The sequence below is a fragment of the Eublepharis macularius genome, chromosome 17 (assembly GCF_028583425.1).
Source record: "Eublepharis macularius isolate TG4126 chromosome 17, MPM_Emac_v1.0, whole genome shotgun sequence".
NCBI classification, from domain to species: domain Eukaryota; kingdom Metazoa; phylum Chordata; class Lepidosauria; order Squamata; family Eublepharidae; genus Eublepharis; species Eublepharis macularius.
In genome coordinates, this window is record NC_072806.1 from 9,190,863 (window position 1) to 9,206,212 (window position 15,350).

Consider the following 15,350-nt stretch of genomic DNA (forward strand, 5'->3'; position numbering starts at 1 on the left):
GCCTGGGTGAAGGCCATATCACTGCGCTGCACTGGGCTTCCTCTCGCTGGATTCAGCGGAGGGGCGCATGGTCTTTTATTTATTTCTCCGCTTTAAAAATGTATGCCACTTCTTCATAAGCTCAGAGGAGCTCATAAAAGAAAAATCAATAACAGGACTTCAAATCATCAGCATTTTGGAACCGGCACCAGGGTTTTTTTTTCATCTGTTGAAGCCAGTCAGCTGTGAGGCACGGCCTGTCAGTAGCGGAGACACAGTTTGTGAATCACTGGGAGAATGAAAGCCTCGTATGCCATTGCTTCTGAAACCTGGAGGGCTCCACTTAGCTATCAGGACAATTGCTAGCTTTCTCCTCCAGGTATTTATCTAATTCTTTCAAAGACTATCTAAGGTAGTGACCATGTCTTCCAGTAGTGAATTTAGAATCATAGAATCATAGAGTTGGAAGGGACCTTACAGACTATCTAGTCCAACCCCCTGCCCAGTGCAGGATCAGCCCAAAGCATCCCTATTATGCTATGTGCGAAGAAGAATTTTCTTTTGACTGTCCCAAATCAACTTCCAGTAATGTAGCCCCATAAGTCTGCAAACTCCTCCCATGTCTTCCCTTAGCTGACTTTTTTAGAGACTAGTGAAACCCAAGCCTTTCCCAATGGAAAAGTCATCCAGCTCCTCAGGTGTGTACAGAAGTCACAAGCAAACCACAGTTTGTGATAGGAATAACCACGGTTTGTGCATATTAACTCCCTCTTTCCCTCTCTTGTTGTGACAAGACTGAAGGCTTGCTGCTTTTGAACTGTAATACATTGGGTGCTTTAACAACTGGCAGTTTGGGCGATTTTTGGGCCTGCAAACCAGGATTCTTAACTATGGTTCAATCCTCCTTTCTACTTATTTATTAGTACTTATTTAGAGAATTTATATACAACCTCTCCGGAGACTTGCTTAAGGTTGCTCAAAAGTAAACCAAAAATGTAAAACCATAAAAAAAACTTTAATTACCAATATTAAAAACCAACCAGGAGCATAAAAATACCATAAAACAATCCTTGAGCAGCCTAAAAAATATCATAAACAAATCACAGGTGGGAAGCAGACCATAAAACAACTGCAAAAAGATAGAACGCTTTAGTTAAAAAAGGAAATGTCTTGGCCTGGCACCTAAAAGGCAACAAAGTAATGGGCAACCCTAAAGGCATTCCAAAGATCAGGTGCCGGCACTGAAAAATTGTTGGATAAAGTTGCAGAGTAGAATGGGCATAGCAGATAAAGTATCCCAGACACGTGTGTTTTAGCTTCTAAAATAAAGGTTTACTACATACAGGGAAAAACAGGGTACATTGGAGATAAAATAAAAAATAACTTCGCTTCTTCATCTTGATGTTCTAAAGAGTAATGGTCTAACTAACTGGACAGCAAAGGCATTCCGAGAATTGGAAAGAATGTCAATTGCCCTCCAAATAAAACTGGTCAGCCAATAATCAATCCTAGATCTGTTCATTAAGCATGCAACTCCCCTTTTACCCTGGCAGGAAGAACAACTCAACATCTAACTGGTCTCATGCAAACTAGTTGTCTCTAATGAAACACAAACTATTTCACTCTTTCATGACTGAAGTGAATGACACGTAAAAATGCCAACAAAAATCCCTAATTATAGTCACCTTTGCAAGCTCATTCTTGACAAAGCTAATTTGCTCATAATTTGTTCATAATTGTGTGTGTGTGTTATGTGCTGTCAAGTCACTCCGACCTATGACGACCCTATGAATGAAAGACCTCCAAAATGTCATTAACAGACTTGCTCAGATCTTGCAAACTAGAGGACATGGCTTCTTTTACTCAGTCAAGCCATCTCGTTTTAGGTCTTCCTCTTTTCCTACTGCCTTTCACTGTTCCAAGCATTATTGACTTTTCCAGAGAATCTTGTCTTCTCATGATGTGACCGAAGTACGATAGCTTCAGTTTCATCATTTTAGCTTCTAGGGAGAATTCAGGCTTGATTTGATCTATTACCCACTTATTTGTCTTTTAGGGTTGCAAATATCCAGGAGGGGCTTAGAGATCTTCCAGAATTATAACCGATCTCCAGACTACATAGATCAATAGTCCTGACCTCCTGTTGTTCCCTCCTCTGGCAGATGCTCGAGTTTGATACCCTCCATTTGACAAGTTTACGGCCCAACTATTGAAGCATCTGAAGACTGGCCGGAATGTTTTCCGGGGAGAGATTTCTAAGCAAATGTTAGAGAGCCACCAAGTGGCAGGATACCACGTGTGACAAAACGCCACTCTCAAGGGATCCAGCGTGAGGAGGCACAGAAGAGGTTCCTGCTTATTGGCCCTTAATGTTATTTCCAATGCAACGTTTCAGTTAGCTGTATTTCGTAATGGACAAACCCCAAATACGCTCATGCATGCTGAACAGTATGTCAGTGGGTCATGAAAATATTTATGCCAAAGCCCCTTCAGAACCATTAATTTTAATGCAATCTCATTTGCATTAAAGTTAAGGTGAGTTAAATCACAAACCAGGATGATACACATCAAACCAGAATGATACACTTCAGGTGAGTGTATGCGGCATCATAGATATATGATATCCTCCTGGAGTGCCTCCGTCTTTGGAAGTGACATGCATGCCAGAGAGAGTGCTTTTTTCTGTTGTTGTGCCCAGCCTGAGGAACTCCCTCCCACTGCCTGGCATCATGTCGATCATTTTGAAAAGGAGGCTGGTAAAAGGCATCAGGAGGCTTAGGTAGGGAAGGAATTTGCATGTTCTTGATTTTTTTTCAAGCCGTGAACTACTGTTTAATGTGTTTAAAATGGGAATCTGTGTTAGATATGCATTTAATATATATGTTTTCTAGGGACAGTTTGAAAATGCCTGCTTGACCGGCATTAGTTCCTGTGTCAAAGCACATGTTGTCTACAGAGAAGGTCTCGAGTTCCTTCTCTGGCATCTCCTTGTTGAAAATGATCTCGGCTGGGGAAGATTTTTCTTTGCCTGAGCTCTTGCCAATCAGAGCAGACTGCACTGAGCTAGATAGGCCAAAGGTGTGACTCAGTATAGACTTCCGATATTGGCTGTGGCTCAATGGTAGGGCATCTGCTTGCCATGCAGAAGGTCCCAGGTTCGATCCCCAGCATCTCCAGTAAGAATCAGGTTGGAGGTGAGGTGACCTCCACTGGAGGCTCTAGAAAGCCACTGCCGGTATGAGCAGACAATGCTGGGTCTGATTTAGAGAAAGGCAGCTTCATAGGTATGGCTCCCCTCCAGGTGAAGCACATGTCACTTTGAAAAGCGTTGGGGTATGCAACTGAATGGGGCAAGTCCAGAGCAGTAATTCATACAGATAAGCAACGTTGCAACGTTTTCTGAAGGCATGTGGTTGAAGCTAGCCTTGTACCCATCTAGTGAGCCTCCCTACCGGTCTCCTGTCAGAGGGAGGAGCTGTATAGTCATCCCCCCGCCAGTCATAACATGACTCAAACGGCTGTTCCTCCTCCCCTCCCCTCCCCTTAAGAATTCCCCCCTCTGTGCACTATTGGTTGGTAGGGGCCACCATCTTGGGAATCGTATTTTATCATATTTTTCACTGTATTTTATGCTTGCTAGGATGATCTAGTCTTATTCTATTTTAAATGTATTATACGCTGTTGTGACCCGCTCTGATCCCACTTGCGGGGAGGGAGGGCTAAAAGTCCAGTGAATGAATGAATGAAGGCAAATAACGGGGGTGCATTTCTACATGGTAAGTCATTGCATGATCCTGCAGTAGCAGAATCACCCATGATCAACAGGAGCTGATTAGCAAGTGGCCATGCCGTAGCAGTAACTCACGCAGAGAAACAACAAGCAACCTGTTGCAGAGAAACAGCAGACATGTAGTTGGGCACCTATGCAATGGGAATGCCCTGGTTATAGGACCACACCAGGTACAAAGAATTACCCATTACACAGTGGACACAGTTTAGGAGAAGGTAAAGGCAGAGCAGTATATCATACAGAGACGCAGCAGACAACCTCCTCTGTGGGTAGATATTTTGGACTTATGGGATTGTTCAATTCTTGAACTGATTTCTGTTTCCTTAACAGCTCACTTGCTGTAGTTTCTCATCCTATTTTTTGGGTTTAGAAGCAAAGTGATGAATAACGCAATCGGCTTTGCACATAGTTCAGATCTCACTTTCGCTATGAACTCATTTAGGCGCCCTTAGGCAAGTCCTTCATTACACAGCCCCTCCCCTAAATGCAATACCAGCGGCCTGCCTCACAGGGCTGCTGTGAAGGGCAGAACATGTGTGAAGCACTTTGAACATGGACATTTGTTTCAGAGGCTCCGATCTAATCTCGGTTCCCGTATTCTTCTGGGAGAAATGCCAAGTGGCCAGTTTGGAGCCAAAAATTGCTTTAGACTTATATACCATTTCCCTCCACTTATTTGTACAAGGTTTTCTATAGTTTTTTATGGGGCTGGGAAGATTTGGAATCTTACAAGTGACCGTGAGATGGGGGGGGTCTGCTGGAATACAAACACTCTTGTTCAGCGGTATGTTTGGATGACAGCCTCCGACATCTTAACAGACAGATCAACAGCGGGGGCTCGTTTTTTAATTTCCGACATTATTATGCATGGGTGCCACTGCTGCTTTTCTGAGCAATGTGACAAGACAAGCCATGTGTCGCGGTGGACATCAGGACATCCGCAAAAGCGGGGGGAGAAAAGGAGAGGAGGGGATCAAAAAGGTCTTGGAAAACCACACAACCCCCCTGCCAATACACAAGGAAGCAAGAAAAATACACATATAAAATGCAAAGCGCAAACTGGATCCAGACAAGACAGAGGTGATGCTATTTGGGAAGGTGGACGTTCTAGGGGGATTAAATCCACTTGTTCCGGATGGAGCGAAGTTGGCTTTTTCAGAGCAGGTTAATAGCTTGGGGGTTCTCAGGAACCATGGCCTGCTCTTTGAAAAGCAGGTTGGCATGGTAGCCGGCAGCGCCTTCCACCAGCCGTATCTGGTTGGCCAACTCTCTTGTTACCTAGACTCAGCCAATCCGGCCACACTTCTGCAACCTCTCGGTTGGATTACTGCAATGTACTCTACGTGGGGCTGGCCTTGAAAACTACATGGAGACTACAACGGGTCCGGAATGCAGCTGCCTGACTGTTATCAGGGAGCAGCTGCTGGGGATACGCGTTGCCCATTTTAAAACAACTGCGTTGGTTGCCAGGCTGTTTCCGAGTTCAATTCAAGGTGCTTCGATCCCTTCACCGCCGGGGATCTACATGTTTGAAGGACCGTCTCCTTCCATACGTCCCCGTGTGCCAGCGACGGTCTTCAGGCAGCCATCTGCTGGCAATCCATCCTCTCAGGGTGGCCCATCCAGCACTGACCAGAGCTCAGGCCTTTTCCACTGTGGGCCCCACTTCTATGGAACGGGCTCCCTGAAGGGGTCAGGGGGTCCAATGCATGGAAATCTTCAGGAGGCGCCGCAAGTCCTGTCTGTTTGGCAAGTTTAAATGACAGGCGGCAGGGAAGGCAGCGTGGTACAGCCTGATGTCGTCAGATCTCAGAAGCTAAGCAGGGTCGGTACTTGGATGGGCAACCACCAAGGAAGACTCTGCAGAGCAAGGCACTGGCGAGCCGCCTCTGCTTCTCACTTGCCTCGAAAGCCCCTTTGCTGGGGCTGCCGCAAGTCAGCTGTGACTTGAGGGCATTTTACACACACACATGGCAGGCATCTTTTAAGGGGTGGGGGAGGATTTGGGAATTGTTATTTTATTTTGATTTTAACTGTAAGTGTTTTTAATTCATTATTGCCAGCTGCCTTGAAGCACAAGGATAAGTGGGGTAAAAATGTTTTAGTAGCTATATAAATAACAGCATGCTATTATGTGATACATGAGCCCTGTGGTGCAGAGTGGTAAGCTGTAGTACTGCAGTCCAAGCTCTGCTCACGACCTGAGTTCGATCCTGGCGGAAGCTGGGTTCAGGTAGCCAGCTCAAGGTTGACTCAGCCTTCCATCCTTCCAAGGTCGGTAAAATGAGTACCCAGTTTCCTGGGGGTAAAGCATGAATGGGGAAGGCAATGGCAAACCACCCTATAACAAAAAGTCTGCCAAGAAAACGTCATGATGCGACGTCCCCCCATAGGCCAGTATTGACTCGGTGCTTGCACACCTTTACTTTTTTAATTATGTGATAAGAGCTTTGTACTAAGATTGGGGAGGCCTGGGTTCAAAGTCCCTAATAAGTTGTGAAACCCAATGCGTGGCTTTAGGTCAGTCACTGACTGTCTCCCTAACCTACCTCACAGGGTTGTTTTATTTATTTATTTAAAACTTTTGTATGTTGCCTTTCCAACCAAATAGGGCCCCCAAGGAAGTGAAAGTAAAATGTGTGAAGGACAAAGGAAACTATGTGCTCCACCTCGAACTGCTTGGAGGTAGAGTGAGATAAAGATGTAATTAATATATTGTGCTGATACTATGAACTAATTTCTGAACTTGCAAAGAATCTCAGCATACCAGAAAGTTACCATCTAATGGAATGGTAGTTAGGAAGGAACAACTAGTTATTTTATGGATTGGTAACTCTTCCTACAACACTTCTTCTGTGCTGGCTGCCAAGTTGTTTCTTAGCCCAATTCAAAATACTGGCTCTTATCTTTAAATGGTCTGGGACTAGGCTAACGGAAGGACTGCAGTCTTCAATATCCACCTGCCTGCCAGTTAAAATTGGGATCTAAAGCCCTGCTCCATATGCTTCTTAAGTGAGAAGCAGAGACAAGGCATTTTCAGTGGTGGCCCCTTAGCTGTGAAATGTGCATTCACACAGATTCCCCTGGCATCCTGATTTCAGGTGCTAGGTGAAATCATTTTTATTCGCTTTGGTCTTTTAGTCCATATGGCCATGTTTGTGGACGGACCTCATGGAAGTGCTATCATCGCTGAAGCTGTTTTATTGTGCAGTTCGATAGCTGAATTTCCTTTCTCTTTTTAATGCCAATGTTTCATTTTGCTGGTTTCATTCATATTATTGATTGTTGTTTTTAATGATTTTAATTACCTTAGTATTTACTGATTCCTTGGGAAGCTTCTTCAAGCAGGTTTTATGGGTAAACCAATCATCTAAACATATCCATGAAACATGTACCTCGTAGACAGTTCCATCAGCGCAGTGAAGCAGGCCGTGGCCTTGCCTCTGGTCCAGGATCCAGTCGCCTTCATATACATCCCCATTTCTTAAAAAAAAAAAAAAACCCAAGAGGAAACGCTTAACAGGACTGGAGATTTATGTGTTTAAGCATGTTTCAGACCAGATCATAAAGTGCCCAAAGAGCTCTTAGTCTAACTTGTATCTTAATTAAAAATAATAAGAACTTGAAGCAAGAAGAGTGTTTGGACCATGTGTTCAGGGGTCAAGAGTTTAAAACAAGAAACATGATGCAGTCTGGGTTTTCAAGCTAATTAATAGCACAATCCTAAAGAGACTTACTCCAGTCGAAGCCCATTGACTAGAGTAACGCTCTTTAGAATTGTGCCATAGACTGGAGTAACTCGTCTTAGGAGTTAGTTGACACCTATAAGACTAACAACTAATGTTGTTAGTCTTATAGGTGCTACTGGACTCTTGCTCCTTTCCCCCAACTCAGTATAACCATGGCCGTTTCCACATGGCTTACCTTTTGTCGGGATACAGCGTCTTCGCGCATGAAATCATGCCAGGAAGACGCTGTTATCACGTGATTTCACGCGAGATCACGCTGCATCCCGGCAAAAGGTAAGCCGTGTGGAAACGGCCCATGTGTCTTTTTCTACAGGAGGATGTTCTCAGCATTGCCTTTAGGAGGATTAAAGGAGACTGCTAGCAGAGGTGCAGAGGAGTTAGCCATGTTAGTCTGTAGTTGCAAAATAGTAGAGTCCAGTAGCATCTTTCAGACTAACCGACTTTATTGTAGCATAAGCTGCATCTGACGAAGAGAGCTGTGGTTCTCGAAAGCTTATGCTACAATAAAGTTGGTTAGTCTGAAAGGTGCTACTGGACTCTTTACTATTTTGCTAGCAGAGGGGCAGATTTGTTTCCATGAGCGCCTCTTGCTTGCAGTTTGCAGAATAACAACAACAACATTCGATTTATATACCGCCCTTCAGGACAACTTAACACCCATTCAGAGTGGTTTACAAAGTATGCTATTATTATCCCCACAACAACGAACACCCTGTGAGGTGGATGGGGCTGGGAGAGTCCTGAGAGAGCTGTGACTGACCCAAGATCACCCAGCTGGCTTCAAGTGGAGGAGTGGGGAATCAAACCCGGGTTCTCCAGATTAGAGTCCTGTACTCTTAACCACTACACCAAACTGGCTCTCCCACCGACGTTTTTTATTTCATTCTTATAATTCTCATAATTAAATTAAGTACATTAATTACATTAATTAAAATAATTCTTTAATTCTTATTGGGTTAACTGACATTTTAAGCTGCCTCCAGCACTTTATTGTAGGACATAAATGTTTCAAATAAATAGAAGAACGAAGCTTGGGGGGGGGGTGCTTACTTGAACCTCATTTTCCCTCCTCCATGCCTTTTGCTTTTATAGAAGCTTCCTTCATATTGCTGCCCATCCTTGTCGGTCAGTAGTCCGTGGCCTAAAAAAGAAACCGGAAAAGGTTGTGGGGGGTGGGGTGGGAAGGAAGTAAATTGGAAGAAAGCAAAAGATACAAAAATGAATGGTTTATAAATTGTAGAGGGGGAAAAAGTCAGATTCAGAATATGGCTGAAGGATTGTTAAAAACTTAGAATGTGGTTAGATTTTACACTGTCTTTTTGTTGAGATTTTCACGGCAGCATAAATAGTAATACGGTATTCTCCCTTCTCTGCCATTTTATCCCCCCAATGACTTGGATAGGTTAGGCTAAGGTGTGCCAACTGGCCTGGGATCACCAGCTGACCTTCAGGGCAGTGGAGAGATTGAATCATGGTTCCCTCAGTATTTAGAGGTCTCCCCTTGGTAGATCCAGAGGAGTTAGCTGTGTTAGTCTGTAGTAGCAAAATAGTAGAGTCCAGTAGCACCTTTAAGACTAACCAACTTTATTGTAGCATAAGCTTTCGAGAACCATAGCTCTCTTCATCAGATGCAGTTCTCTTCGTCAGTTTCTTGGAGCCAAGTCACAAGGCAAAGACATTTTTATCCGCCCAAGTGTTCTAGATGTCCTGCGTTCGGTTTTCAGCTTCCTTGTCTGTTTATTTATTTATTTATCTGAAGAAGTGAGCTGTGACGAAAGCTCATACCTGACCACAAATTTTGTTAGTCTTATAGGTGCTACTGGACTCTTGCTCTTCTCTACTGCTACACACAGACTAACACAGCTACCCATCTTGATCTATTTATGCCCTTGTTTTTAATGCTGGATCTTTTTATTCTAATGCTTTTCATTGTTTATTATTTGTCAGTTAAACAGAGTTACACCTTTCTAAGCCCACTGACTACAGTAGACTTAGAAAAGTGCAAGTATATTTAGGACTGCACTGTAAACGGACCTCTGGTCTGGTGCAGAGTGGCTACTCATGCCTTTAAGTGATAGCGTGCATGTTCTGCTGTGCAAGAGCAGCTCCTATGTGATTCAGTGGGGACTGTGTAAGAGATTATCCCCTGCACAATGTTCTGTGTGAAGGAGATCTCTTTTCTCCTGGCCTGCCTCCCTGAAGGTTGTCCAAAATCTGCCTCCGTGAGATAACCCACACTTACCTTCTTGCAAACCATAGCAGAAGTCCCCTTCGTATTTCCGTCCGTCTTTATACTGCATGACTCCGTGCCCATGCAGCTCTCCGTAGAGAAACTGGCCTGAATATGTATTCCCTTGAATCAAATATACGATAAAGTAAAACACCGGCGGCAAGATGTGTATGCGCACCCACTCTGGCAAATGCAGCTTAATAACCCCTGATGTGGCAATAAAAAGTTTGACTGCTCCTTTCCCAGAGAGTGGCGATATGAGACATTACAAGTGAATAATTACCGAGTGCCTTTTTATTACCAGGACAGCTTAATGAAGAACAAAGAGAGTGTTCATTGGGTCTTTATCTTATAAACTAATGGAATCGTAATCCATATTCCTCCAGGCCTTTAAAACCAAGGTATCTTAATGCCACGTTTTAAAAAAAAAGAAGATTCACAGTATGTTCTTTATGGTTAAAAGAGGAATAAAAAGTACTTTCGTTTCATGGTCAACTTAACAGATTTTTGATGGCGTACAGTCATTCAGCATCTTCCTTAATGGAAAGGGGGAATGTGGTATAAGGAGCGCTACTAAAGCTCCAGTCTGGAAGTGAGACTCAAGTTTTTAGGTGATAACGCAGAGCAGCTTCTTCATGCAAGGGGCCTAAAAGCCAAACTAGACATTATGATGGCTACAGGTCCAACTTGGGGCTGCCAACACCATTTTAGAGAGGATTTGAGCCATTTAAAAAATGCCATGAGGGTCCCATGGCTCAGGGGGGGCTAGAACTTGTCCCCCACCTTTTCAAGTGCCAACACAGCTCCCCTCTTGGTTGTAAAATAGCCAGCTCAAAATTAAATTGGGGGCCCCTGAAACTGGCAGGAATTCCCCTGAACATTCTAAAAGGGGGTGAAATGCTCCGTGGAGTGCACTGATGAAAGACCTCCAGAGCTTCCTCACACCATGGCTATGAATAATTGACTCAAGGTTGCTGGACAATCACTGGCCTTGCTGAAACCCCTCCACTCCCCACCTCGATTCAATCAAGCACCTCGGTCTTGCCCCAGCCACTACCAGACTGAGTACATCCCACCAACATCTCAGCTTCTTTTTATATCACTCTTCCCATCATCCGAGCTTCCCTCGCGAACCACCTTTAGCAGTCATTTTCAAACTTTCCAATCAATTTCAGGTTAAACCAAATCCCACCCAGCCATAGCCACTGCCCCCGTTGATGTAATTAAAGGTGTATAAAAATCAGCCTCCAGACTTTCTACCTTGGCTGTCGGTTTCTGGATCCTATCCATTATCCCAGCCTCATGGTTGGACTACTTCCTTGGTGCGATGGAAAGTGCCCTCAAGCCACAGCTGACTTATGGCAACCCCTGGCGGGGTTTTCATGGCAAGAGACTAGCGGAGGTGGTTTGCCATTGCCTGTCCCTGCATAGCAACCCTGGTCTTCTTTGAAGGTCTCCCATTCAATTACTAACCACGGCCAACCCTGCTTAGCTTCTGAGATCTGACGAGATCAGGCTCACCTGGGCTATCCAGGTCAGGGTGGTCTACTTCCTTACTCTTGCTGAAATCACTGAAACTTCCTGCCCTGGACCTCGCCCCTCATAGTATGGATCCAAGCCAGCTCCCCCAAACTTATGGTTGGTTCACTTTCTGGATCCCCACTCTTTAGCTGAAATAACTTATCTTTCACTTCCTTCAAACCCTGGAACTTCATCCTCGGACATCATCATTCATTCCTGGACAGGACTCTTGCTCATCTTTCTTGTTCAAGATCAAGTTTGTAAGCTTTCTTTCTCCCCTTATCCCCCCAAAGCACCACTGGCTTGCCTAACTGCTAGCCATACCCCCTTTTCCAGGTTTCCTCCAATAAACAACAGCTCATAGACAGGCAGGCTTATGTAAAGATTTGGCATTTGTTTAGCAGACTGTCTCATTTTTGCTATTATTTCCTTTCCATTTTGTACCTTGTTAGGGGAATAAAGATCTTTCTTATTCAAGATCAATTTTCTCCCTTGTTCTTTTGAAGCACTGCCCTGAATTGGGAGCAGGTAATTGTCCAGGTGATGCACGTTGAGTGTTCCATGTGGAAAGGATGCTTTGCATGTTTTAGCCCCTGCCCAGGTACCTATTTGCGTAATACAGTACAAATTGCAGGTACCACCAACAATGCTAACCTGTGTATGCCCAGTATCGAAATCCATTGCCCACAATTTCTCCATCCACAAACTCGCCTTCATAATAACTTCCATCCTTAAACAGCAACTTCCCATGACCTGGCAAAGCAAAATAACTTCGATGAAATGCTAGCGAAAAAAACAAGCATAAAGATGGCAAAGTCAAATATTCATAAATCTGAGTTTTTGCACCCTGCCTCTTGGCAAACTGAAAAACCTTCTAGAACTCGCTAAATGCCGTCCCTTTCCACAAATAATACTCTTCTGCCATCCAGTGGTAAACACTACAAGTGTCTTCTTGCAATTAGATTCACTTTCCTGCTAATATGAAACTTGGCCAGAATAGATTACTGCTCCATGGTAATTTTTAATACCACCTAGCCAAAGTTAGAAAAAGCCCAGCCTCCTAATTTTACTTTTAAAATCTGCTTCAACGAACGAATCCAAGATTTATTCCAAACCCCGCTTCAACCCATTATATATTAAAGAACTGGAGGAGCACAGTGGTTAACAGCTTGTGCTACAGAAATCTCACTTCAACCACAACCTTTCTGCCACATTTTTATCGGAGGCTTACTCCAAGGGACTCAAGGCAACTTACTTTATTCTCTTCACTGCTCCTCACAACAACCCTGTAAGATGGGTAGTGGACTAGCTGGATGTCATCCACTAAGCTAACTGAAGATCCAGGTCTCTTAGTCAGCACTGGCTCTCACAGTTCTGTTCCAAAGTACACTTCTCTTACCTTGTTTCTTTCCGTCCTTCCATTCCCCTTCATATTCGAAAAAAGAATTTGAATAAATATAATGTCCATAACCTGAAAGAGATACAAAAATAATATGCTGGATGGGAGCGGGGAGTCTTCATTTGCTAGATGTTTGAACTAAGGCCAAACTAAGGCCAAATTATTCCTGTTCTTCCCTGCCACCGGGTTGATGAGTGGGATACTTTTTTTTAATCCGGTGTGGCTTGGCTCACTCACACGAGTCATCTAGAGCTGAACTGTCCTTGCTAAAATCAAGGATCTTCTTACTAGCCAATCCTGATCTCTCTGTTGCCTTTGATTGCCCTCTTGGCCTGTCCTGTTCCATGGTCAACATTCCCACGACCCTGCATTCTCCAGCTGGTTCTCCCCAGTTTGTTCAATATTTCTACAGGGGAAGTATGAGGATCTGCCAGCTGAATCTCTATAACTTCACTGCAAGAGTCCAAGACTGCATGAGTTAAAGATTTATTGATGATCCCCAGTTCAGCATCCCAAAATGTTCTTTGTTAGTCTGGTTCTCAATACCCAGAATATATATAGACATTTAAGCACAGCCCCGTTCCCCCCTTCTATCTACAGTGAATCTATCTACAGCAAATGGGAAGGAATCTAGCTACAGTAGATATCTACAGGAATGCGAGCTAAGAGAATGTTTTTACAGATCTTTTCTTGGTTAAAGTTCAACATAGTCTCTCTGCCGGCTTGCAGATAAGGAACAGTGTCAGCTAACAGAATCTTTTACGCACAAGATTTTACACAGCACATCAATGAATATCGAACCCCAACATAACAGTTAACCTTAAGTCTAAAGCACGGCAGGGGCTGACCATGAAGCTTGGCTTATGGCGGGGGCCATGACCCGGACAGGAAGCCCTGTGTTTTCAGCTCCTCCTTCTCACCTCAATACTGGTGGAAGAGGGGCTTGGAACTGAAAACACACAGGACATTCCTTCAACTCTAAGCGCCCTTCCCCAGCCTTTGCCAGCCAGTTAATTGGGGGGGGGGGACCTGAGATCCTGTCCTACATATTTTCAGCCCCAAGATCCTCCTCCATGGTGGAGGGAGATGTGTTGCCACTCTCAGCACCCTTATGGGGAGAGGGGCCCACAAGGAGGGGGGGGGGTCAGTGAGAGAGGACTGGATTTCCCCTCCCGGTGATTCTTTGCAGTTTTCCCGCCACCACCACCTTAACATTTTCTAATGCAGTAGATGGGCTTACATAAAAATCTTACATTTGAGGTGGGTTGCCAATTCTGACTTGGGAAATTCCTGGAGATTTGGGGATGGTGGAGTTTAGGGAGGGAGGGGAGCTCAGCGGGGATATGATTCCATCTCAGAAACAGACACAGGGAAACTGATTTCTGTAGTCTGGAGATCAGTTGTAATTTGGGTTGCCAGCTCCAAGCTGGGAAATGCATGGAGATTTGGGGTGGGGGGAGCCTAGGGAGGGTAGAATTTGGGGAGGTGAAGGACCTCAGCCTGGTATAATCCCACAGAATCCACATTCCAAAGAAGACATTTTCTCCAGGGGAACTGGTTTCTGTTGCTGTGTATTGGATTTCTATGGCTTTTAAATCTTTGCAAATATACCTGTATATACTCATATGTTTATCAAATGTCTTTGCTATTGACTGTACTGACTCACACTGCCTAATCCGCCTTGAGTCTCGGTGAGAAAGGCAGACTAGAAATAACATTTTTTTAAAAAAAGAAAAGAACATAATGTAATTCTGGGAAGTCTCCACCCATCCCCTAGAGGTTGGCAACCCTAGATTTGGAGAAAAATCCGAGCCCCCATCTAGAAGTCGGCAACTTTGTTTTATTTATTTATTTATTTATTTATTTATTTATTTATTTATTTATTTATTTATTTATTTATATCCTGCCTTTCCCTCGAATGGGCTCAGGGCGGCTAACCATATCAATAACAACAATAAACACAAGCTTAAAAGCATAAAACTATCAAAGCAAGTCACAAACCACAATAATTCAGTTTCAGTTTAGGACTTGTTCCTGAACCTCTTTTATTGATTTATTTTTTAATTTTTCAAACATGGCCAGTCAGATGCTTGGAGGAAGTTCTCAAGCAAGAAATGAAAGTATTGGGCATTCCCACCCAGTATTGCGCATTCAGGGTATACTGCCTCTGAACATGGAAGTTCTACTTAGCTATTATGGTCAGCCTTCTTTGAACCCTCCCTGGGTTTTATCCAGTGCAGGCAAATCTTTTAAAACTGCCCAGCCTGTCACCCCCCTGACGCGCCCTCTCACCATTCCGCCGTTGCTCTTTCATTTCGCCCCGGTAGACGCCCGGCCTGGACTCCGCCATCTCCATTCTTCCCTCCTCCAGGACGCTGCATCATAGCAACCGCATCCTAGAGCCTATTGGCTTCCTGGTAACTAGGGGCGGGGCCTACTCGCTTCCGGGCCGGGTTTCCCGGCTTGGAGCATGCGCGCTGCCTTCCTAGATTTTCCCGTTGCAAGAGACGGGGATACTCAACCTCAATATTTTGCTAAATGTTGCAAAGGGGACGGATGCTCAATTTATTTGAATATCTCAAGGAACTGCCTCCTAGTGAATTTCTGGTGGTTTTACTCAGGATTATAGTGCACGTCGTGAAAAAGAGAGAAGGATGACAAGTTATTAAACAGATCAAGATG

At 44.2% G+C, this 15,350-nt stretch overlaps 1 protein-coding gene across 2 annotated transcripts in view; it reads right to left on the reverse strand.

The window, feature by feature from the left end:
- The window catches only part of MORN1 (MORN repeat containing 1), a 121,769-nt gene extending 106,751 nt beyond the window's left edge, over window positions 1–15,018 (reverse strand). Inside the window, exons 1-6 of one of the 2 annotated variants that reach the window (XM_055001893.1) lie at window positions 14,961–15,018; window positions 12,669–12,740; window positions 11,924–12,022; window positions 9,761–9,871; window positions 8,569–8,659; window positions 7,165–7,252 (exon numbers count right to left, since the gene is read on the reverse strand). In XM_055001893.1, the coding sequence (XP_054857868.1) occupies window positions 7,165–7,252; window positions 8,569–8,659; window positions 9,761–9,871; window positions 11,924–12,022; window positions 12,669–12,740; window positions 14,961–15,018 (519 nt within the window). The remainder of the gene's footprint in view (window positions 1–7,164; window positions 7,253–8,568; window positions 8,660–9,760; window positions 9,872–11,923; window positions 12,023–12,668; window positions 12,741–14,960) is intronic. The other variant, XM_055001894.1, reaches the window with a different exon arrangement.
- Between the last annotated feature and the right edge of the window lie 332 nt (window positions 15,019–15,350).